The sequence below is a fragment of the Coloeus monedula genome (assembly GCF_965178545.1).
Source record: "Coloeus monedula genome assembly, chromosome: 3".
Lineage (NCBI taxonomy): Eukaryota > Metazoa > Chordata > Aves > Passeriformes > Corvidae > Coloeus > Coloeus monedula.
The window spans coordinates 93,614,402-93,639,068 of NC_138783.1; the positions used below are offsets into that span (position 1 = coordinate 93,614,402).

At 41.5% G+C, this 24,667-nt stretch overlaps 2 protein-coding genes across 2 annotated transcripts; one reads left to right on the top strand and one right to left on the bottom strand.

The window, feature by feature from the left end:
- Positions 1-763: 763 nt before the first annotated feature.
- On the top strand, positions 764-12,891 carry PCID2 (PCI domain containing 2). The gene is made up of 14 exons (XM_082278456.1): positions 764-861; positions 2,386-2,475; positions 3,058-3,131; positions 3,823-3,888; positions 4,398-4,439; positions 4,873-4,927; positions 6,537-6,640; positions 7,288-7,363; positions 7,482-7,623; positions 8,694-8,794; positions 10,849-10,922; positions 11,087-11,212; positions 11,426-11,549; positions 12,518-12,891. The coding sequence occupies exons 1-14, from the start codon at positions 826-828 to the stop codon at positions 12,608-12,610; spliced, it is 1,203 nt and encodes a 400-aa protein (XP_082134582.1). The 5' UTR covers positions 764-825; the 3' UTR covers positions 12,611-12,891.
- Positions 12,892-13,984: 1,093 nt separating this feature from the next.
- PROZ (protein Z, vitamin K dependent plasma glycoprotein) lies at positions 13,985-24,324 on the bottom strand (the record flags this gene model as incomplete). Its single annotated transcript, XM_082277381.1, has 8 exons — positions 24,176-24,324; positions 22,409-22,572; positions 21,005-21,029; positions 18,064-18,177; positions 16,563-16,694; positions 15,230-15,315; positions 15,026-15,149; positions 13,985-14,496 (listed from the first exon to the last, which is right to left on the bottom strand). Exons 1-8 carry the CDS (start codon positions 24,240-24,242, stop codon positions 13,985-13,987), a joined length of 1,224 nt encoding a protein of 407 aa, XP_082133507.1. The 5' UTR covers positions 24,243-24,324.
- Between the last annotated feature and the right edge of the window lie 343 nt (positions 24,325-24,667).

Consider the following 24,667-nt stretch of genomic DNA (forward strand, 5'->3'; position numbering starts at 1 on the left):
GGGCAGCGCCAGCCCCGCTCACAAGATGGCTCCCGGGCCGGGGCAGCCTCCCGCGGCCGGCAGCAGCCCCGGTGTCCCCCACTTGCCCCGTCTCTGCTGGTACCCGCCGAAGGGCGGCCAGAGCCGAAGCCAAGGAGCAGCCACGCTTCCCGCCCGGAAAAGCCACGAGCCCGAGGCCGCCCGCGCCCTGCTCACCGGCACCCCCCAAACCCAACCGAGCCCAGCCTGCACGAGCATGGAACGTGTCCTTGTCTCACGCATCTCCCTAGCGTGAGCGCCTTTAGGAGTCAACCTGTTCGGCAGTTTAATGCTCGATTCAACTTTTTCGACCCAAGTTCACCGAGACCCCTCTCCAGCGCTCCCCGAGGGCAGAGCAGATAGAGAGAAGGGAGAGGAGGCAGGCGTCCAGCACTCTCCCGAGAAAATTCCTGGGCCACCCCGCCACTGGGGTCTTGCCACAGGATGGCTGTGCCGCCCGCCTTCTTTACAAGCCGAGGGCTTTACGAACAGCAGCACCAGCCACAAACGAGCAGCACCCCCAACTGCGGGCCGCGCCCCAGCGCACGCGGCTTACCGCTGACGCGCGCCCCCTGCCCCGCCCATCGCTCACTCCCATTGGCTACCCGGGCTAAGCCACGCCCCCAGCCCGCGGTGGGCGGGGCAGAGGCGAGGCGGACCCGGTTGGAGGCTGTCACGTGACTCTCGGGGCTGTTCCCGCCGCCGTCGGATGCGCCGGGATCCGGAAACGCTGAGGGAGTTCCGGGAGTGTCGGGGCTCGCAGGGCGGGACGGGTGTGGGGCTCCCGCCTCATCTCCTTACCCTTTAATGGCGCACATCACCATAAATCAGTACTTGCAGCAAGTAAGCAAGATTTTTTATTAATTTTTTTTTATTAATCTGTGGGCCCTGTTTGAGTATGCGCGTGTGTTTTTTGCTGTAAATATGCTGCCTTGGTTAAGAGTTACAGCAACGTAGGATAAGTGATGTGGTGGAAAAATATATTTCTTCAGCGTGTGTGAAACACACCGTCTGAGTGCCAAGGATGTACACCTGGAATGCCTGAAAAGTGTGGAGGTTTCTGAGAAAACTTATCTGTTAGAGCCTCCACGGGAGGTTGTGTGTGTGTCCAGGAACAAGGGCAGCTCAGGGATTCGAGAAATACAGGGGTCTGAGATGTCCAGAAGTGCGGACACACACTTTGACATGGAGGGTGGAGGGGCAGGAGCGGAGCCCCGGGCACACCGGCTGGACGGAGCTGCCAGTGACAAGCTTTTTGTGTGTCCACTCTGGAGGGTTCTTGCTGGACCATCGTAATCTCATCACTGTTACCATCTTACTCACTTCATCTGGCATCAGTTAAGCCAATTAAGAGAAGGCACAAGAAGGGAGTAATTGTTTGGGTTTTAGTCTCCAAAAATGGAGCATCTGAGATCTCCTAGGATAGCGGTCTGTTCTAAAAAGTCCACCACATCTTGTTCGGTTGACAGTCCATTGAACATTTAATATGAAAAACTATCTACAAACATCAAATTATCTCTTCTTTTTCCTGCAATAAAAACTGAACACAAATTTCTGAAGAAGTTTAAGCAGTTGATTTTCCATCTTTTGTTGCTGTTTTAGTCTATGGCGTTTTTTCCCATTTGGTATGAGCTTTCCATACATCAAAAAGATTTTTTTTTTTCATATTGGGACACAAAAATATGACAAATAAAGCACAAGCAGTAGGAAAGAAACTCTTAAGAAGCAATACCTAAAGCTACTTCAAGTGAAGAAATTTCCACCTTGATTCACAATAATCTGTCCAGGCAGACTGTTTTTAACAAAGAGTTATCTTTAGCAGGAAGCAGAATTAAACCATTCTCCCACAGAATATAGTATTTACAGTCTTAGCAAGTTTCAAAAACATTTTATGTTTTTGATGATATAAGACTATCAATCTTATAGCAGACATTGCCTTTGAAGTGATATCTACATGTTAAGTCTTCATTTTAAATGTCTTCGTTTTAAAGCATTACTCAAAGATTGTGCCTTCACATACATGTTTGATGCCTATAGCTCCAACTGGAATTTTAGAAAGCTTCAAATCTGGCTGTTGGCTGCTGTTTTACAATCCTAAACCCATGTACATACGTATGCTTGCATCCTACGAATAAGGATAAAACCACAATGGTGTTCTCTCTACTTTCTCCCTGAGACCTTTTTGAAAAACAGGTGTATTGGAAATACAAAATTATTTATTCCGTTTTAAACCTTTAAAATCTCACATTTGTTTGATGTCAATATATATGAACAGTGGTAACTAGATGGTGGCTTCTGTAGTTGTATAAATATGTTGTGTGCCTGTTACTGGGTTTTATTCTGTAATGTGACTGGTTACTTTGGTAGGTACAAGAAGCCATTGAGACCAGAGACGGAACATTTTGTGCAGAATTAGTATCATTTAAACATCCACATGTTGCAAACCCAAGGCTACAGGTGAGAATCTGGTTTTTGACCTTTTGTTTTACTTTCAGTTTTCCTAGTTCTGTGTGTGGGTTCCTTTCCATTGGAGAGGAACCTCAGAAATCTGTTTCACAGGCCGAGGCAGGATCCCCTTGTAGGTTTGCTTCCCTTTTCTTCTTACAAGGATACTATATATAATTTTTGTTTTCTGGTTGGCTCTTTGTGTTCCACTTTGAATTGTTTTCTGGATAAATACAGTTTTGAATGTCCTTTCTGACCAGGTCTGCATTAGTTACTAGCATAGCACAGTGGAAGGCACTATGGAGAAAAAAGCAGTGAGTAGTAAGGACCTGGTGTTTGTGTGTTTTGGATGCTTTTATTTAAGGCTGGCTCTGTTCAGGTTCTGGAGACAGAATGCACACTAGCAATTCATTACTCTGGATATGATTGTTAATGTAATTTAAGTTCTGGGAGGTGCATACTAGATGATCTCCAGAGGTCCCTTCCAACCCTAACAAATCCGTGAGAAATGTCATGACAAAATATACATATGATGTTCTGTTTCTGGTGCATTGGATGTTCCTTTAATGTTTTATTCCTTTATTGTACACTTAGCTTCCATCTCCAGAGGAGAAGTGTCAACAAGTTTTGGAATCACCATATGATGAGATGTTTGCAGCCCATTTAAGGTAAAGATGCGCCTGGAATGTAAAGTCAGTTGTGAGGTGTAGAGCAGGGATGGGGAAGCATATCCTTAAGTTTACTTGCCTGTTTTAAAGGGCTTACACCTGAAAACTTGGTATTTATTACTCTTACAAATAATGCTAGAATTGCAGAAAATACTTACTTTTTCCTCTCCACCTAAAGTTTGCTCTATGTACCTGGCTGTCATCTGTGTATGGCCATCAGCACAGCTTTGGTGTCAGTGCCTGCTGTTTCCCTTGCTCTGCCTACTAGCTACACAAGAATTTAGAGTGAAATAAGTAAGGGAAATAAATATTTTTTAAAGGGAATTATAATCATAAAAGTACTCTTAAGAGAGCTTAGCATCTAAGCAAATCTGTGAGGTTTTACTTAATAATTTTCTGCACCTAGTCTTTTTCAACGATCTTGGATTTTTTTAGTTTCATCTTGGTGACAGTTTCAACAAGCATTAGCTTATACAAAATAAATACCTACTGTTCTCTAGGATCTGTTTTCTACAATTATCAAGCTTAGTGCTTTATTAAAATACTTGTGCTAGTTTTCTAGGAATGTTTCTAATCATATTTCTTTGTGCCTTAAATAAACTGTAAAACTTCATGCCTGGTAGGACACAAAAATAAATATTTTATGTTTATGTATATTTTCTGATGCACTAATGCATCTTTTGTTTGACAGGTGTACTTATGCTGTTGCAAACCATGACTTCATAGAAGCATACAAATGCCAAACAGTTATTGTCCAATATCCTTTTCCATAAATCTTGTATATTGTTTTCAGATTAAGTTCTTGTAGACTAGATTCTCTTTATGGTTTTTAAAAATCTAATAGAATGTGGTCTGCTTCCAAATACACTTCAGCTGTTCAGGTTTCTGAGCAAGGAAATGCAGATACACTCCTCTTCCAGCTTTCTGTAGGGCTAAGAAGGAGTTTGGCACTTGTCTCTAAACTAGAAAATTAATTTCTCCCAGAACATAGGAGAGTCTCAAATCATTATAATACCTTGCAGTTAGTACTTGGCTAGAGGGGAAGATAAAGAAGCTTCTATCTTATCTCTGGTCAGTGTTTCTTGCTGCTGCTGCCACTCAAAGTGGCTGTGCTCACCTTCTTCCATACTGCAACTCAACTCCTCAACTTCTTGATGGTTTTTTGTTTTCTCGTCTTTCATGAAGTCATATATGGTACCATTGAACAGCTATTTCTCAAATCTGTGCTTCATTTCATGGCATTTTAAATTTTCCTAAATACAATACATCTTTCCTGCGAGCATTTCAGGCGCATAAAGAAGAAAATTGGTGAGTACATCATAGAAAGCTGCTACAAAATAGACTCATCTTTTCCTAGTATAATACCATAGTAGTGAAACTAAAATTATACCTATCGTTTTTATTTATCCCCAGTGATGCTAAAATCAAGCCTAATTGGCTTTGTTGCCTGGTTGAGTTTTTATGTCCCAAAGTGTGAAAACTAAATGTTTGAAGAGAAGTGGTATTTTATTAAATCCACAGTAAAAAAGACTTTAGAAATAATTATTGTAGTGTAGGATTTCTGAAATGCTGAGATCTTGAAGAGCTGTCCTTTTAAGTGCATCCTTCTTTATTTAAAGATTAACGTATACTTTCCTAATTGTATGACCAACTAGCAAAAAAAAGATAAATTGCTTGTTTCTCATGTCTTACATATTGCTTGATTTGCACCTACTAAGTATACTATGGTTTTCTTTTCCAGGGCCTTACCTATTATGTATTCTGTAGCCCTTGATCTTCGAATTTTTGCTAATAATGTAAGTAGATCTGATTAACAACCTCATTACTTTTGTCTGTTTGGTATTTCCACAATAGAAATATTTTTAGACTTTATTACACAGCCTAATTTTGCTCAGTTCTCTTTAACTCATTGTTTAGGATTTTGTTGACACACTAAATTCATCCAGTTCTGTTGAAAAATTAGTTGCTCAGTCTGCCCACCTCCCATTTGCAGATGGAACTAGAGGGGTTCTGAGGACCTGAATGCAACTCCCAGCAGTTGCTTAGAATTTATGAAGGGATAAGTATTTTCTTTATTGAGTAGCACATGGCTTAAGTCGCTATTTCCATGTTATCCCAAGGATTTGGTGGAAATTGGAGGTATCACAGACAACCAAGCTGATCTAACCATTCAAGACATCTGAAGACAGAAGTTTCTGCTCCCCTTTTCCAAATATTTGCACCACTTTTGATGCTCTTTGGAGCCTTTGGTGAGCCCATACAACTGCTGACGTGCAAATAATCCCCAAATTTACATTATTTTTCTCAGATCCCTATACAAGCTACTTCAATTCACCAGCCTGTTGAGAACTGTTAGGCCAAGGCAAGTGGCAGAGTTGTTCCTAGTCACTTTACCTGAAGAGTTGAAGCTGGAGTTCAAGTTGGGTTAGAGTTTGACAATATCCAGTATTTTCAGCGTTCATCCCCTCGTCACTCTCTGGTGCCCACTTACCCACAAAACCACACATGTGGAATGCTTGCACAGGGAGTATTTTTCATGTGTGTGACTGCTCTGTAACAAGTCTCAATTCTCACTCTGGATGAGGGAAATCTGTATCTCTGAGATGCATGAGAAAGGGAAGTGTTGAATCAGTCAATGCTGGAAGTGTTTGAACTCTGTCTTCTAACCTTAGTGTATTCAGAGGATTTGGATGCAGAGAAGACTTCTGCAGCAGGATGCATTTCCATTTGTTTTCTTCACATTTCAGCTAGTGAGAATGCAAACACTGTAATAACACCTTCTAGAAAGCACGTAATAAATATCTACTTGATATATTTTTTCTGTTGAAGTTCTGCATTAATCAGTGCATGGATCTTTCCCATATGTTGACACCTGAATTCTTTTATTCTCCTGCTGTAACATATGTTTTATCTTTCTTCTGGAAGTCTCAAGTCCCAACAGTGTGTCTTATTACTGGAAAGTATTGAATATGGGTTAGAAATAAAATCTAGTATTTGTGACTGTGGAGAAAAACTAAGTTATAAATGCTAAGACTCAAAACTCCATAATTTTTGCAGGCTCTTGGTCTTTTTACACTTGAGTTGAAGTGTTAATGCTCCAATTCAGGTATTAAACCTGAATTTAGGTTTCTGAGACCTGCATTAAGCTGAGTGATACCAAAGGCAATAGTGATCAGTGCTGTTTTCAAAGGACTGTCCTTCTGTACGTTGGGCTTGGTACATGTCCAGGAGCCTCTCTGAGTGTTTTGTTCTGTGAGTTTGACTGCCTTCTAGATTTGGGAGATAGCAGCCATGGCTGATGTCTTGCTATAATACTTTATAAAATGCTGTATTAAAGAACTAAACTTCGCAGCCTAGTAAACCATGTTGTTGAATTGCATATTGTTTCTTGCTGTGTAATGCTAGGCAGATCAACAGCTTGTGAAGAAAGGGAAGAGCAAAGTTGGTGACATGTTGGAAAAAGCAGCAGAACTGCTGATGGGCTGCTTTCGAGTCTGTGCCAGTGACACGTAAGTGAAAGATCCTCTATTGAGCTTGCACTGTTAAATTGTTAAGAACTTAATGAACTTTGCTTTAAATTTTCCAGCTTACTTAGACCATATATGGGTCTTTGAATGAACACTTCTGAGGCTTGTCTTCTTATTTATAGTCTGTTCTCTCTTGACTATTAACTACAGAGGGAGAGCCCTCGCTTCAGGTTTAGCATTTCTAGCAGGTATTGTTGGGAGGAACTGATTATGTGTCTGTTTCTCAGGAAACATGATTAATGTTTCTGTGCTCTGTTAGTTGTGAAGTTTGCTCCATTAGAATTAGATGGAAAAGAGGTGACTGGTTTGCAGTGTTAGCAATTTTAACACTTCAGAAGTGGAAAAAGTGGTTTTTTTCTGGTGTTTCTTTCACCTTGAGTATTATAAGCCACCACTGTGCTTGTGTATGTGTTATCTGCAAACTGGAGTGAGGACCCTGATGCAGATGAATAATATTTTGCATGACATCTTTTCATTACGTTGAGAAAATATATAGCAGTGGTACACCTGTGTTTACCCTAAAAATGCTATGGAGTGAATATCTATGGAATGAATTTACTGTAAGGAAAAAGTCATTATTTTCTTACAATGTTCAGTACTAGCAGGTTTTTTCTTTTTTCTTGTGACAGTCGAGCAGGCATCGAAGACTCAAAAAAGTGGGGCATGTTGTTTCTCGTGAATCAGCTGTTTAAAATTTATTTTAAGGTAGGGTGCAAGTCTGGTAAGCTGTGTTTTGTACTTCATATTCTAAGTCAAACCCACCCTGCTTGTATATGATACTGTCTATCTACACTCTGATTAAAATGCAATTTTTTTTTAACAGATCAACAAGCTCCATCTCTGTAAGCCCTTAATAAGAGCAATTGACAGCTCAAATCTGAAGGATGAGTATAGTATGGCACAGAGAGTTACATACAAATACTATGTTGGACGCAAGGCCATGTTTGACAGTGACTTTAAGCAAGGTACTGTGTGCCAGTAAGACACGTTTAGAATCTTGCTGCTTGGCCTGAAACCTGGCTGAAGGTGTGTGTTTGTGTGACTCAAAGTGTGAGTAGCAGGTGCAATTGTAATTGCATTGAGCAAAGGAAGATTCATGCTGAAAGGTCCAAAACCCACAGGCTGACACAAAACAGGGATGACATTATATCACACTTCTAATTGTAGTATATGCCCAGCTTTAAAATATTTGTGTCAGTGAAGTTCCCTGCAGTCTTATGCATTGTGTGTGTGCATTACAAAATGTATAAGCATCCAAAACAATAGGTTTGTAAAAGTTTCACAGAGGATCCTTCAACTCTTCAGGTTGCTGTGTGCCACGTAGGAAATCTTCAGCGAACTGTAATGTAGAATTAGTTTCTTGAGGGATTGATTTTGGAAGATGTAGAAACTGCATTCCCCAGATTTCTAATAGATTTCACTAACAGAAATGCATCTAGAGCTAAGGTGTATGTACAGCTTCATCACTAACTGAAACCCCTGACCAACATCTATTCTGGTGCTGGTTCTGTTACTTCAAACAGTGTGTTCTGCCTGTCAGGCTTACCATTTTTTCTCCATCAGTGGAAGCTGCTGAGAGATCTTCATGCTATATGCTGTGTGGTCTTACTGGCACGTTTCTGCAGCTCAGGGGATGTGTGCATTGCATTCAGCTTTCATCTCTTGAAGAACCTAATCTGAATTTAGGAAATAGAGTATATTACCAGCACTTTTTGAGATTTTCTGCTTCTGTAATAGGAGCACAATACTATTACTGAAATGAGCTGAAAACTCCAGTATTACTTGTAACTGTAATGTCTGACATCAAGACCTTGACAAGTTTTCTGTGACTTTCTGAAAGAGAACTTATCTTTCTGGTAATACTTTGTATTTTGTGTGAATCTCCAATTTTCCTTTATGTGTTTTGAGTAGTATGATGCTTTTTTATACAATTTCAAATGTCATGTGTTCAAGCTGGAGATGGATATTGAGCACAGAATTTGGGTTACAGCTTTAATCCGTTTTTGTTGTTGATTCATGTTACTTGTGTTTGCAGCTGAAGAGTATCTGTCATTTGCCTTTGAGCACTGTCACCGATCAAGCCAGAAGAACAAAAGAATGATTTTGATCTACCTGCTGCCGGTAAAAATGTTGTTGGTGAGTAGATACTACTTTCCTAGATAAGGGGAAGGGGTTACACATGCAGATAGTAAAACTGATGCTCAGTATTTTCTTGATTTTTCCTTACTGGAATTCAGAGGCTATTTTACCCCTGTAAGAGCCAGCATATGCTCACCTTGTTGTGGGAGGGCAAAAAGTGTTGAGTTGTCATTTATAGCAACACAGAAGGGAAAAAACACAGCCAAACGAGAAAACTCCACCTCAAACAAAACCAACCCATCCCTCCTTTCCCCCTGCTTTCTCCCACGCCTTCTAAGGGTGCAACCTGATATTACTATAATAAAGATATACTTGAATTCTTTGGTGAAGCACTCAACAGTGTAACTTCTGTCTTACAGCAGAGTGCCTCTCTGCTGATCAACTGCACACAAAAGCCAGGGAAGATGCAGATTCACTAGAACAAATTTGTCTGCTTCTTTCACCTGGTGGAAGAAAGAAGGATGTGCAAACAGATGGCTAAGGACTGTTGAGAGGGGTTTGCCACAGCTGCAGCCTGTCTTTGGGTTTTCTATTTGTATCTCATGCATTTTCCCATTTGAGGCATCTCAGAAGGGTCATGAGGCAGAGTGTTTTGGTTTTGAAAAAATCAGTGAAGACTTGTTACTATTTTATCATTTCGTATTTCTGTTAAAAGAATTAAGCACATCTGTTTCTTGTTCCTGTCCATTCCCATGTGCTGTGCTAACATTTGTGTATCCCTGAATTAGTGGATTATGCTGAGTATTAATTCATTGTAACTGAGGGGACAGGAACTAGATTTTAGAGTTTCCTGTTCTGGCCCTGTTACCAAAATTACCCGTGGAGAATGCTGTTATGACCTGCCTCTACTGAGTTGCCTTTTTCCACCTTCCCCCTGACCTGTTTGTGACCTCCCTGCCTTTTCCATTCAGTGCTCCCTTTCCAGTCCCTTGCTATGTCAAGTGGGTAAAGGGGCAGTATAGTGAGTATGATAATTGGCGTTTTCCTTTTTTAATTTGTTGACTTTCTTAGTGGTTGTTTTCAGATCAATTGTGGTAGGGTTGGTAAAGGAAAACTTACTAATAGTCTTCCTAAAAACTTTGTCCCAGTCCTGACTGGCTGCCTTAAACTGGTGTGTCTGTTAGTGCCTAGAATTACTGTGGCTTTTCTGGACCAGTTTTAGTGTACAAGAGGCATTAGAGAAACTAGATAAAGGTCATTGTATTTACAGTTGCTTTTTTAAAATCAGAGTCCAAACATTAACACTAACTTCAAACTGTACTAAAATAGCTTGTATATTGTTCTTTTGTTCCTAACAGCTCTCAGTAAACCTGCAGCTCAGTTCTGCTCTCAGCTAATCCTCCATTCAGGAAAGGAGTTAGCAACAGCATAGCATGATATAACTAAAGTCTGACCAAGTCAATGTGCATTCTGATCTTTGCTGTGCGGGGGATGAAAAACAACGTTTCTTCTTGATTCTGTAGATGGTTCAATCTTACCTGATCTTACAATAAGAATTAATTTTGTTTCTTTAAATTTAACCTTTCTCTTTCTTTTTTTGGAGGGGAGGGGCGTGGTGGTGGTGTTTTTTTTTGAGAGAACATTTTTATTTCTGCATGGAGGCATAGAAAAGAAAAGATCTATTACAGACTGAGATAGCACTTGACAGGGCTGAGGTACTGCTTGTATTCCTGTGGAAATGCTTGGGATTCCCACAGTTCTTCTGTTTGTAGGTTAGATCATACAGCCGTGACATAAAATTCCAATCTGCCAAGGCCTCATGTCACAGAATCTTGATTCTACAAGTTTGATAGCTGCTCCCTAACGTTGAGTATTAATAGTCCCTAAATCATGATAAATCAGTAGTTACTGTGAGTTGTGCTATGAGGTGTTCGAGAGGGACAAGGAGGTTGTCTTACAAATAACTTTCATTCACTTCTTATTCTGTAGCACAAAAAAGTGGTTAAATACTCCTCTTTTTCTCTTAACAATTTTTTTTTATAGCTTAGCAGATTCTATTTAAAATGCATTTGACTTTACCCTGGAAAACTTGGACACCATTTATTTTTCAGGGCCATATGCCAACAGTTCAGCTCTTAAAAAAGTATGACCTTATGCAGTTTGCTGAAGTAACAAAGTCTGTGAGGTACGATGCTTGTTTTGCTGCTTTGTGTTCAAAAAATATTAAGTAAAAAGTGTTTCTTCGGGGTGGTTGAGGAAGGCAGGGGAGGCATATTCCTACCAAGTCAGGTAATTTTTTTTCTCATTGGGGTAAGACCTTCTCATTTTTTCTTTTCTTTATCCTTGCAGTGAAGGAAATCTTCTCCTACTGAATGATGCTCTGACAAAGCATGAGACCTTCTTTATTCGATGTGGAATCTTTCTTATCCTTGAGAAGCTGAAAATCATCACATACAGGAATCTCTTCAAGAAAGTGTAAGCATAAGAAAAACCTACATTTTTGCAAAAGCAGATTTAATATGGTTTCACCTGGGACTGGGGTAGAATTGTATATGCTCCTTAGTTGTCTCTGAGAGAGCTGACTTCCTGTTAAGGTAAATTTATTGTAGAAAGGCCATTTTTCTAAGAAACAGAATTTTTAAATGATTATTTCTCAATAACACTTTTTTTTCCTGTTGTTTCTTTCAGATATTTACTACTCAAAACCCATCAGCTATCTCTAGATGCTTTTCTGATTGCTCTGAAGTTCATGCAAGTAGATGATGTTGATATTGATGAAGTCCAGTGTATTTTAGCTAACCTTATATATTTGGTACGTCCTGACCACTCATTGTCTGGTGCTTCCAGACTTCCAACAGTAAAAAATATTAGATAGAGAATAACAGTTTATGACAAAAAACACATCAGTAGTCCCAGGTTTTCATGTGGTTTTTTGGAGGGACTTGTGCTCAAAGGGAAATATTTTCATTTGCTCTGAGGACTTCCTCTAGTTCTTGCAGGAATCAGTTAAAATTGAAGTTGAATTTCACATTATGAGTTCAATACTGACATATCTATATATGCATAAACATTGATTTAAAAATACAAACCTTTTAAGTGGCGCCAAAAAGATTTGTTCTGCATTTGAAGTAGGAGACTCTTGATCTTCCCAAATTAGAAAAAAATAGAGCCAGATTTCTTTGGTTTTGTTCCACATTTGTCTTTTACTCTGAATGAATCTCAACTACTTATGAACAGATAAAAGCTTGAAATCTAAATATTTGTATTAAGACAGGTTTTGAAGCATCATTGCAGTGTCAGCCAGAAAGTTAACCACTTCTCTGTTTCTGAAACATTATTTGGTGTGGTCTAGGTCACTGGGAGATTTCTTTCACTGTTACAACAGCATGTCTGAAAAGGGAGTACTATGTCATTTAGTTTATTAGTTATGGATACTAATTGATTAAAATCCTCATTTTAAAGTGAACAAGAGTGAATTTAGAAACACATCTGTAGAGCTCTGTCTCTTCAAGGCAGTGTAAGCAGATGCGTAGGGGGCCCTGGCAAGCAGCTCTGTGTCTGACAGCACCCTTAGTATACAAACGTGATGGTGGCTCCAGCTTTCTGCTTACTCTCTAAGACCCACTTATATAAATTGGACCATTATGGATATTTAAGTACAGTAGTGCAGTGGTGATTGAGCATACACAGCTTTGCTGTGGTTAGCTTGTAAGTGTTTGGGTTGTGGGGACTGTGTTACCAGCTCCAAGTACTAACACTGCCTTTTTCTCCTTCTGCCAGGGTCACATTAAAGGCTACATATCCCATCAGCATCAGAAGCTTGTGGTCAGCAAGCAGAACCCATTTCCTCCATTGTCAACAGTGTGTTGTTGAGTATTGCATCTTAGCTATTCAAGTACTCTTCAGATACTCGGCTTGCCCAGTGGAACTGCTCCCTCTCACCCCAAAAACACTGTAAATGACCTGGTTCTTGTCCAGGACTGAAATACCGGGAACTGTTTGTGGCTCCTTTCCCAGAATGACCAAGGCTGCCAGTGTTACAAAGTGCATTGAGATGAAATGCTGACTTTTAAATGGTAGTTTCCACAGGCTTTCTAGATCATTCAAAGTACTTCATGAAGAAATAAAGCAAAGCATTCCGAATTCCTTCTGAACTACTTAAAAGCATTTATAAAGTACTTTGTGTTACTATTTCTGTGTTTATCTTTCAGGAAGAAGTATCAGCCTTTGTTACTTGTGTTAATCCATTCTTCAGAATGGAAATAATGGGTTTTTTTATGGTTTCCAATTTTTTTTAAGTCTCAGTAATCTTGCTGGTATTAAATACTCTCTTCAAACTTTCTCTAAAAGCTAGAGAAGTGTTTGACACCAAAAGCTTTACTGTGTCAGTAATACTTACGGGTTCAAGTACATGTGGTAGGTGCCCACAGATGGCTTTGGGATTTTTTTAAAATTCTGGTCATATTTTGTTTAATTTTTATTATGATGAACAAAAGCTGATGTAGCTAAATTATCCAAACTCTGTTTTATTTTGCTTCTGGGGAAAACACTGGATCCAGTATTTTAAGTGTTACTACCCTGGGGGTTGGTTGGTTTGTTTGGGGGTGGTACAATATAACTTTGTCCAGACTGATGAGATTGTAGTTTTGGGGGTTTAAAATTATTTTTAAAATAAATTAAACATTTTTTTCTTTTCTGTCTTAGACAGGTTTTATTTTACCCTCTAACTGACATGGACATCATTCACAAGGGAAAACATAGATTCCATGTATGAGGGGAAGCATTTTTTAGCATGATGAAAGTGTCAAGTCCTACCTCAACATAGACATTTAAAAGCTTGACATTCCCCATATCTTTGTAAGTTTTACTTGTATGGATCCTGAAATAAAAATACGACTTTGCTGAATCAAACCTCAGGGTACTAGCAACATTTAAAATCACAGAAAAATATTCAACATGTTTTGAGGTTTAGGATGAACAGTTCTAGGAAATTTGAAGTTAAATCAGTTTTTAGTTAAACAACTAGGTTTACTGCATCATGACTTTCACAGTACTGTAGTGTGTTAGCAGAAGGAAAGACAAACAGGCTTTTCTGTATAAACTGGAGTTAAATACATGCCATTGTTGCAACTTCCATTGCTGCAAGATGTAGTAGAGTCTAAGGGGGGTACTGGCTGCATCCGAATGTTTCCTTGCAATGATTGGTAGGGGCTCGGTGCTTGAGAGTTAGTTGGTTGTGTTTGTGTCTTACTTTACTTTGTGTTTAACCCATATCATATACCTTGCAGTGTTGGTGAAAAGCAATGTTTCCCAGTCAGCATCTTGTAGTGGCCAGGATCCCAGGATACCAGTCAGAAACCATGTGCCCTTATACTCAGTAGCCAAAAAGCTTCCTCCAGCCAGGCGTTTGCCTACGGCCTCCTGAAGGTGCCCACAAAACTGCCTGTTTGTGAGGCTGATGTTGAGTATTTGTTTGCAGTCCTCAGCAGGAAGGTAGGAAACCTGCAGCTCTTCACCTTGAAGTTCGTCACCTTCCATTCTCCAGCCACTGACTGTCCCAGCCAGTTTTGGAATTAAAACATGTTCTGCAAAGTCTCTTTCAGGGATGCACACAGGGAGGTGGTAGTTGTCACACTCAACGTGCTCTTGAAGCTGTAGTAATGCAATGTTGTTCTCACCAGTGTCTTCGTCATACCGGATATGTACGTGCTTCTCGCTAACTTGCATTATCTTTCCAGTTCCACTTGTTCCATTAGGCCCTGTGAAGCAATGACATTTCACTGCTCTTAGGAATAGTTTATCAGAGACCTGAAAGCTGCATGCAAGCTGCCTGGTTGTGCTGAGAAACACTTGCAGCAGAGTAACTAAAGGCGCTCTTCATCGAAACTGCTGCAATAAAGGGAAATGAGGAATAATACACTGGCAGCTTTTTAATGCTGTGTAGGAGTATGCATAATTTCAGCAGTAAGGATGAATACCCAACGTTGATGTGAATTTTGGCATGAAACTAAAGCCACCACCAAATCCACCATGTTTAGCAGGTCCCTGGGTGCTGAGTTCTGAACTGTGCTTGAGAGGCGGTTGCCTCTGCTTGCCTTGTATAGGGGAGCATGGGGCAGCAGTAGTTCTAGCTCAGATACTTTACTGAGGTGCATACATGAAATGACAGCATATTTGTTTCCTTTAACAATATTTTTATGCAGCAAGAAGTTTAGTAAGGTGTTTTAAAATTTAGCTTGTCAATACTGAAATGCCCTGCAGCAAGAGAAAATGTGTTGAATCACCTACCAGCACCAACCCTGATTTCAAAATAGGAGTGCAGAAGGGCACACTCCGCTGTGGTCAACACGAAGTTACTTTTTAGCAACACTCCTCCACAGAAGCCTTTCCCTTCTGAGTTTAGCAGTAGTACCTAAGAAAATGCAAAAAAGACAATAGACAGCACTGTGCATATGGGGGTAAGTGATAGGTTTCATGGATTGCTAGGAATACCTGCCAAGGAAATCTTTCATCACTTTTCTTCCTGGTTTCATGTATAAGGTTATCACTGTCTTGAAGTCTGCCACATGCACATGCATCTACCAAATGAATTAAAAAAAAAAATCAAAACTTCAGGCTGTATCATTTCAAGATAGCTAATACCTGCAAATGCCGTCTTGTTCCACCTTGGTTTTTTTTACTTTGGGGTTCTGTTTTTGCAGAAAGAAAAAGGAGAATGACAATTTCTAAGCTGATGAAAAGTGGAGTAATTTGTTTGGCAATTGTAGTCATAATAGTTTAGCAATGGGCTGAACATTTTGGGTCACTGCGTTAGGCTTGTAGTGACCAGGTGTCACTGTGCCTGTCACTAATGAAATGAGGCTTCCTCTCCAGCCAACCATCAGCACAGCTTGCTTTTTCATCTTTGTGTCCTGTATTCAAATTGTGTCAAATACTTAATGGCTGTGGCCCAGTCTAGACGTGGTGCGTCCTGGCTGGTCCTTGTTACTCTTGGGGCATACGTGTCTTTCTCATCTGGTTCAAACAACACACACGCTTTTCAGTTGGATCACCCAAACAAATCTGCATTTGTCACACTTCCAGTTGCTTTGGGCTTGGGTCCCACAGACTGGGTTCTGTTCAGGTGAAGCTAAACCACAGGACACCTTCCAGGAGCACACATGACCTGTTCTCAAAGCTGTCGTGTGCTTAGTCCGCAGGATTGAACTAAGCCACTTTGATGTGAAGCACTGAAGTGTGCACAGTGTGGACATCAGTCCATCACCACCAAAAGCATGGCTCTACAGCTGAACTCTGATTTGGCTGCCCCACCTGTGCTAATACAGATACAGGTCTAAGTATACTTCTGTGTTTTTAGTAGACCTACTTTGTAAGGGGATGAGATTGAGTGAGATACCTAGTAGGAGACTGGAGAGATGAAAAGGACTACTGCTTCAAGCTAATTAATATGGCAGCAAATGTTTCCCTTCATTTATCAGACTGTTGGTTGCCTGATGGGAATCAACTGAATCTAATTCCTAAGCAAACAGGTGTTCAGCAGAATTACTCTTTACCAAACATGGGAGTGGAAAATGTGGTCCAGTGAGAGAAAAGTAGAGTGAAGCAAATCCTTTCTGCTGATTTTTATTTAATTACTCCAATCAAATAGTGCTTCTTTTACCATTTGGCATCTTGGGTGGTGATCCCTAGATTCCTTCTTTTTCTACCCAGCAATATTCTCATCACTTTAGGCTTGAAGCAGGCTGATCACATGTGGATGTCAGACGGTGGCCTGCCCACCCCAGCCCTGAAGAGATGCCCCCTGTACTTCCATGCTCACACCTACCTAATGCGATGCACTGTTTTTTATCCTTCCCAAGCTCATAGCCATCAGCACAGGAACAGTGATAGGAATTACTTCCTGGGTAGCAGAAGTGATCACATCCTACCTTTGCTTGGTGGTGACATTCATTTTTAGCTAAACAGAACAAGCAGAGGAAAAACATTGGCAACAGTTCACCTGGAGTATTCTTTCACAGCACGAGTCCTCTGGTTTTTTTCTTATTCACTTTGTGTGGAGGAGGGTAGGGACTCTGGCTTGGTAGCATTTACCACTGGGTGGGGTTTTTTTCCCTTGTTATGCAGAAATTGGAGAGAGCTGATTCTCTGCAGCATTCACAGACTCACTGCAAACTCTGCTCCCCCCTCCCCCTCCTTGCGCCAAACATTGCACCTCTGACTTCTGGAGAGCATCAGCCCATGGGTCAAACTGGGCTTTCCATGTGAGTCCATGGAAGGATTCCATGGGTTTTTAAGCAAAACACCAAGTACCTGCAGCGAAGGGAGCTGTTGCACATGTTAAGAAGACAAGTTTTGCTTGAGGAAGAAGGCAACTAAAGTTTCTAGTTTTGAGAAATAAAAAACGCAGAGCTCTCATTTTGCACACTCGTTTAAATGATCAGCCACCAAAGATTTGGGAAAAAAAGGGAGTATGAACTTTGAAACATGCACAATTTTCCATAGCTCGGCAAACACCTAAATCTTTAGCACAAAACAATAGCTATTTGATCTAGCTCATAGGTAGCAAAAAATCTCATATAACATGGCTGCCTAAGGCTCACACTGAGATGATCTAGTTCCCAGCACTGGTCCAAGCTGTGTCACCTTCTGTACTCCCACAGAAGCTGGTCACAGTCACACCCCTTATACAGAAAATGACCCTGCCTTGCTGCAGCCAGGGTGTCTCCCATCCCAGGGGACCTCTGAACCAGCAGAAATACTGATGTAAGGGCTGGAAAGAAGAACCTGGCAGATGTAAAAATGTAGTATCTGGCCCAGGGTTTTCCTGTGCCAGAAAGCATCTGTTTTACTTAATGCTTCTCACTTCCATTGGAAACCGTTTGTTTTCTGGAGTCCTTCTGTCCTGAGGGACTGTCTTGAGGGTGTGTGTGGCCTCAGAGGCCCCAGGGTGCCTGGGAAGCCACTCTGGCACTGCAGCTTTGGTCCTTCAGGCTGCACACCAGGGACTCCAGCAGGACAAGCAGTCAGGCAGTGCAGGTGGCAGTGGCTGGGCTGGCTTTGGGGTCTACCCGTGAGGTGGTTTGGTTTCAGCCCTTTTGCCGCATCCCCAGAGAAGGGAGGCTCAGGACACGGGGACAGCCTGTGTAACCTCAGGATGCCATGATGTTCTGTGGACAGGCAGCACACATCACCCCTGCTCTGCCAAGAACTGTGTGTTCTAACCACAAACATGGCAACTGGCATAATGGGGTAGCTGCGTATGGTTTCATGGGGACACCCTGCGGCAGGAGGAGATGGGGCTTTTCAGAAGGGGGGCAATGCCTTACCAAAAGCACAGTTCTCTCCCTCGTAGCCCTCGGCACAGGTGCAGGTGTAGCCACGGATGCTGTCCTCACACACGCCGTTGTGCTGGCAGGGGCTCGAGGAGCACCTCCTGCCACCTGAAGAAATGGAGAGGGAGGAGTCACCACCACCACTGATCCCAAATTACACAGCCCCCTTTTTGGCACATGAGCTGCTCAGAGAAGTGTCGTGAGAGCAGTTTGGAAGGAAATGGGCTAAGTGTCACTGAACTGCTCCTCGGGGGTTATTTTAGCTCAAGTCTGCTTCCACAGACACTCTCGGAGCCCCTGTCAGAGAGGCTGGGAGCTGCCCAGAGGCAAAGTCTTCTTCTGGACAATGGATGCTCTGAGGATTCAGAGAAAAGGACTGAGTTACAGTTCCTATTTTGTTACAAATGTGATATGAGACAGGTGTTTTAGGTCTCCCATGTTAGATTGATATGCACTGGATAGAAAAATCTGGCATCAAAATTATGTAGCAAGAGTACAGCAAACAACATCAAAATAGGAGGAAATGTAACTTTTATATATCTGCACAATTATTATACAGCAGCTCAGACACTAGCAAGTCTAATCTTTCTGATGAACTGAACATTGAAATGAGAGGGTGTCCTCATTATGAGTGAAGCACCAGGCAGAGCTGCCAGTTTCCCTTCAAGCTGCCCACAGGAATGACTCCTAAACAATTTGAAAACATGCTCCAAGTAACAACTACTTATTGTAGGCATAGGCTATCAGTAAGCAAGCCAGAAAAGCCTAACCTGGGACATGTTGTCCAACCTTTCTAAAAATTAACACTGTCACAGAGGTTAACTCAGTCAGCAAGCTGCCCTAGCTGATTTCAGGGATGGAAAAGTGAAAACTGTGCCTGCTACTGGGAAAAAAACACCAATCCCTATCTGATTAGGCTGTGGGCACACATATCTATGAGTGTTAGATGTACTAAAATACTGGCTGAAAGAGTTACCACCTTCAACCCATCTGCAGTCAGATGCCACCAGCATATCCAAGGACAATGTAGGCCTCCAGGGAGGCGTTTTGGGTGAATTAGGGGGATCTCACCTACACAGTGAGCAGGCAGAATTGAGGAGCTGGAGCTAGGGAAGGGTTACCCCTGCAGCCTGAAGCAGCTAGATGGATTCAAGCCTCTGAAATGCATGCTGGGAAGAAAATAAATCCAGCACCTATCTTTATTAAAGGAGGAAAGAGAAGATTCAAGGAAGTACAGAGAAAATGGCCTGATTTCTGTTATTGAAAGGCTACTGGAATTATTAAACTGTAAGCACCCAGCAGTACAAAAAGGTGGTAAGTAAAAACCAACATACATTTTTCAAGATCAAATAATTCAAACCCTTTAAATCTAATCATATTATAGGATAAGGGACCTAGGGGGAATCAGTGAACATCACAGAATAGAAATGTCTCCAATGACATTGTCATTAAGTGAGCAGACTGTTATAAGACATGCACAAGACTTTTGGAAAATGATGTTTAAAGAGAGTGATGTCAATGGCTAAGTTTCTACTGTTGATAGAAGAGGATCAGGGACCCTCTACAGGAACAGCTGTAACAAGTGTGACCTCAAAGTGCCCCGACAGCAGACATCCAGCAGATGCCACCACATCAGTTTTGACTTGAAGGGACAAAGGTGGAGCAGTATGAGACAGAGCTTGTGGGTTTCCCAGCAGTTAGGTGGGTGCTCAGCCTTTCTCCCCAGCCCTCTTTTACTCACAATGAAGATTTATCCACTGCACTCTGGACTTTTGGGGGAAAGCAACATGCATACCAGAGGTCTAGAAAATGAGGTTGTTGGAAGACAGGATGAAAAATTGTGGTTGATTAGTGAGGAGGAAAGAAGCCACTCTTCAAAATGTTAGAGAAACATCACAAAGAAGGAAACACACACTGCTGTTCTTTAGGAAGAAGACAGAAAACATGGCTTTTAATTACAGCAAGAAAGCCACCCCTGAGGCTGAAATGGGTAAGGTATCCTGATTGTGGCTAAGATTGTTTGCAGGGACCATTCTGAACTGGTTGCCTTTCTCTCCTCCTGGGCTAGAGAGGAAGCCTGCATGACATGCTTAGTCCAAATATCCAATGACTCAAATTAGAAATTAATCCCTCCCTCACAGAAGTAATAAAATGCCAGATATTTAGCATCATTCTTCATAACATTTATAGCACTGATGGGATTCTTCTATGCAATGATTCCCAGGACTCAGTGGTTTAGTGGTTTGTGCAGAAAATTATTACTGACTGCTGGTTTTGCCACCTCCTTATCCACTCTTTAAACCTAAGATTGGAAATTAATAATAGCTAAGTTAAAATCAAGAGAAAAACTTTGGATGAAGCATACAGAAAAAAGGGAGGGAATAGGGCATAGTCACCATAAGCTGGTGCCACAGGCTCCTTGTTCAGCTGACATTAATTACATCAGGCTCTCAGCTTCTACAGATTTGTTTCTCACCTTGGCACCTGACAGGGAATGATGCAATCCCAGTGTGCAGAGGTTTTAGACAACTCAGTAGCTTTTAATACCTATTTATCTCGCTCAGATTTAAGTGCTAATTCTGTATTTGGGAGATTTTGCTGGTAAAACTGTGCTGCTCTGTTGTATCAGCAAAACATACTGTCTCATGTTTCAGAACAGCTTTAGATTCAGGAAAAGAAGTAGCCTATTTACTGGGATAACCTTTATTCACCTTCCACTTCTATTATTTTTGCAGCTTTAAATAGTTTTTCCTATATATTACTTTTTAAAAATCATTTTACATCAAGAATTTTCCTTCTGCTTTACTGCAGACATGATAAACAGAGACTGTTCATTTCTCATAGAACAAACTCATAGAAAACCAGTATTAGACTGAATCATAATGTTCATAATGTGACAGTACTTTGAAGGAGAGAAAGCAAGAGGCCAGCTTACCATAGTAGATATCCCAAAACATTTTCTGGATAAAAAAAAATAAAGAAGGAAATTAGATTTTAATTCTCAAGTAATGTAATATGCCATATATATTTTGCTAAACCAAAAACATGTAATGAGAGAATACAACGGTTTAATGTTTACAAAGTTGCACACCTATGATTTCTGCCCTGCTAGCAAAATATGCATGAGAAGGGAGGGGCTTTGCCTTCTGCTTATTTTATTGTTTCTTAAGAAGCTGTAAAGGAAAAGAAGCACTTCACAGGCGAGAGAGGAACAGCTGGATCCTTTAACAATACAGTTTCCTGAAAAAACTGGCTGGCTATTGTCTCTCTGGTGTGCAGCAGCATGGGAAGTGACCCCATCCTGTCCCACCCCACTTGGCCCCCACAGGTGCTGCTGGAGGCAGAGCGATCAGCACAGAGCAGAGCTGCAGGGCACCACCACTGGTCACCACCACCATGTGCCCTGCATTTCCCTGGCTACTGCAGCTGGACCTGATGCTTTCCCCAAAGGGACACCTCTGCCCAGCCCTTCCTTCCCCAAAGAACCATGGCTACCCATAGGCAGCCCTACAGCTGCTTCCTCTACTTTCCCTGCAAACAAAACTCCACCCAGAGTCCCATTTAAGAGCACAGCATCCATCTGTACATGTCCAGAGAGCCTCTTGTGCAAGGGAATTTGCAGCTACTCTCCAAGTGAGCCTCTATCTATAGGTCCCACTACTTGCTGGTGCATTGATTCCCTCTGTCCCAGTCATAAAATCACAGAATGGTTTGGGTTGGAAGGGACCTTAAAAATCATCTAGTTCCAATCTCCTGCCGTGAGCAGGGACACCTTCCACTAGACCAGGTTGCTCAAAGCCCCATCCAGCTGGCCTTGAACACTCCCAGGGATGGGGCATCCACACCTTCTCTGGGCAACCTGTTCCAGTGACTCACACAACTCTAACTCCTCTCATTTATTCCCCATACTGCATGCACTTGCACAGAGGCGTTTGAGATGGGCCCTGATGAAGCCAATTTACTAGCTGGAGTGGCTGGAATTCCTTTGTGCTGCCCTTCAGATGCTCTTCTGCTGACCAACACCCCTTTGCCCCTCCTGGTCCCTAAGGGATACTGAAGCTGCATTTCTATGTGTGGTCAGCATGGGACAACAACCATGTGATTTAGTAACATAAGGAGCATGACACATCATTTTCAGGAGAGGACTTGAAAAATATCAGAGCTGACCTCCTCACTTCCATTTTGACCATGGAAGACACCTGCTTGCCACCTGCTGAGATGGCAAATGCAAAGATTTCACATGGAGAGAAATCCAAAGAAATGAAGCAGTCTTGTGTTTCTTAAGTAAAGGATCAAGGCAGTAGTTTTTATTGTGCATGCAGGAAAACAAAATACTTACAAGCATTTCATCATTTTCAAATACTTCTCTTGCTTCTTCCTGTGTACATCTCTCTTCCAGGCATTCTCTTTCCAAGCTGCCTTGAAGGACCTCCTCCAGAAATAGGGAGCTGGCACGCCTCTGTCTCTTGATAACACTGTTTGCATCATTAGCTGATATAAACACTGGAACATGGTATGACAAAACACCTATGTAAGTACTTAGATTCATTTCCTTAAATACATTGACCTTCTCTTTTAAGACAAATAATTTTGGTTGATTTGGAGTTTCTGACACATAGAACTTCCATAGAACTTAAAGAGCTCTTCTGTCTTAGCCCAAATTCAGCTGAGGAGTTGTGACCTTTTACTTTTGGGGAATGCCTGACTTCCCCCCAAGCAGGGTGAATTTGAAGTCCTTCCTGGCACATTACTTTACGACATGAGACATACAGAGCAGAGTGCAGTGGCACAGCCAGGGAAAGGGGAAAAACATTATTATAAAATGTTTTGGGAGACTGCATAGGGGTTTCAGACTCATTGGTAGAAGTGACTATTAGTTGTATTAAGTTATGATGGTGGATCCAAACTGATGCTCTTCAGTCTTAGTTCATGGCAATTTATTTTTGCTGAGCAGCAGAGCCATGACATGGCTGAGTTCTCAATAAATTCTCTCTCAAAGAGAATAAATAAAAGCTACCCCTCAGCAATGCTGGTAGTTAAGAGAGCTATATCACATACCACTGCTTATGTGGAAGACACTGCAATATTTTGGATTTGAGTAAAGAGGAGGAGAGACCAGAGACATGAGAGTTAACAGATCCTAAAACGCTTCTTTGAAAATGATACCTCCATCAGAAATTGCCTGCCAGCTGGGCAGCTGGTGCTTCCACATGAATCAATACGTGACCATGTGTGCCAGCACGTGTTTGTCAGTTCTTCTGTGCTTGGAAAGTAAATGTGTTGGGGCAGGGAATATTTGGGGGTTTTGTCTCTTTTATACAGTTTGGGGGGGGGGGGGGGGGAGGCAACACTGCTGGTTGAAACAATCAATAATCACAGATCTGGAAAAAGTGACAGGAATAGCAAAATTATTCTGAAACTGTGTACAGATGTTTAGTTACCTTTTTGAAGGACACCCCATAAGCAACAAATTTGCACATGATATTAAAAAAGGAAAAGCTTCATGACTCTGTTCTGCACTTTAAATGCTATCTGACCCCCAGCATACATTTCTGCTGTGCAGTGATTCTGCCACATCCAGCACAGCTGGCAGTGAACTTCTGCAAGGTGCTCTGACCTTCTTAAGAGATCACCACCTTTTTCTTCCTTGCCTGGCTCCTCCTTATTTTTGACAAACCATGGAGGATTGATACAGAAACATAAATTTCTTCAAGCTATAACAAGCATAGGACCTCTTATTTTTATTTCTCTTTCATAGGCCTCTTTCATAGGACTCTCTTATTTTTATTTCAGCAGCAACTAGAAATATAAAATAAAATTCTCTTTAATATCTGGTTCACTCTAAAAATTGTAAGGAGAGACAAAATATTACCCTGGCATAAATGATGGTACTTCAAAACTACATTACCCCATTAGCCTACAGCAGTTTTCACTTAGCTGCATGAAATAAACAGCAGAAATGTAAAGAAAATAAGGAATGGACTGTTTTCAGTGATGTCACCCTGTGCTACAAAGTAAACATTATATGAGGTACAAAATTACTGGTGTTTTTAGAAAAGCAGAAGCACAAATCAGAATTAAAGGTCCAACAAACCAAAACCCATACCTGTCTGCTCTGTCTGAAGGAAAAGGGCAGAGAGAAGGAAGAATATTATCCAAGAGCACCTTGCCATTGTTACCCTCTGAGCCTAATGGTGCCTGCCTGCATTCCTGCAGCTCTTGTGGGAAATGGCTACAGGAGAGATGTTGAAGTTTAAAGTCCAGCTGTTCATGAGAAAACAAAACCTCTAAGGGCAAATCCTGGCTGCAATGTCAACACATGGGGAAAAAAAACCAAAAAGCAAACCCAAACCAAAAACTTCAACCCTCAGCTCAGTAGTGCAACAGTGCCCCGTCTCTCCGTGCCCTGGCTGACTATGGGGCCTTTTGCCAGTGCCCCTGAGAGCTGCTCCAAGATTTGGGTGTTCCTCCCATGCCCCAGCATTCACTTACTGTAACACAGCATGGGTGGAGATGAACAGCATGAACATTTCTTTGTACCATAGCAAAGCACAGGCTGGACAATGACCTTAGGGACCAATTATATGACGTGGTTCTT

Bases quoted from the DNA above. Each gene is read 5' to 3' on its own strand.
- PCID2 (XM_082278456.1), top strand. From the start codon at position 826: ATGGCGCACATCACCATAAATCAGTACTTGCAGCAA. The intron at 2,476-3,057 runs GTGAGAATCTGG...TTGTACACTTAG, and splicing joins TTGCAAACCCAAGGCTACAG to CTTCCATCTCCAGAGGAGAA. The intron at 7,624-8,693 runs GTACTGTGTGCC...TTGTGTTTGCAG, and splicing joins TGACAGTGACTTTAAGCAAG to CTGAAGAGTATCTGTCATTT.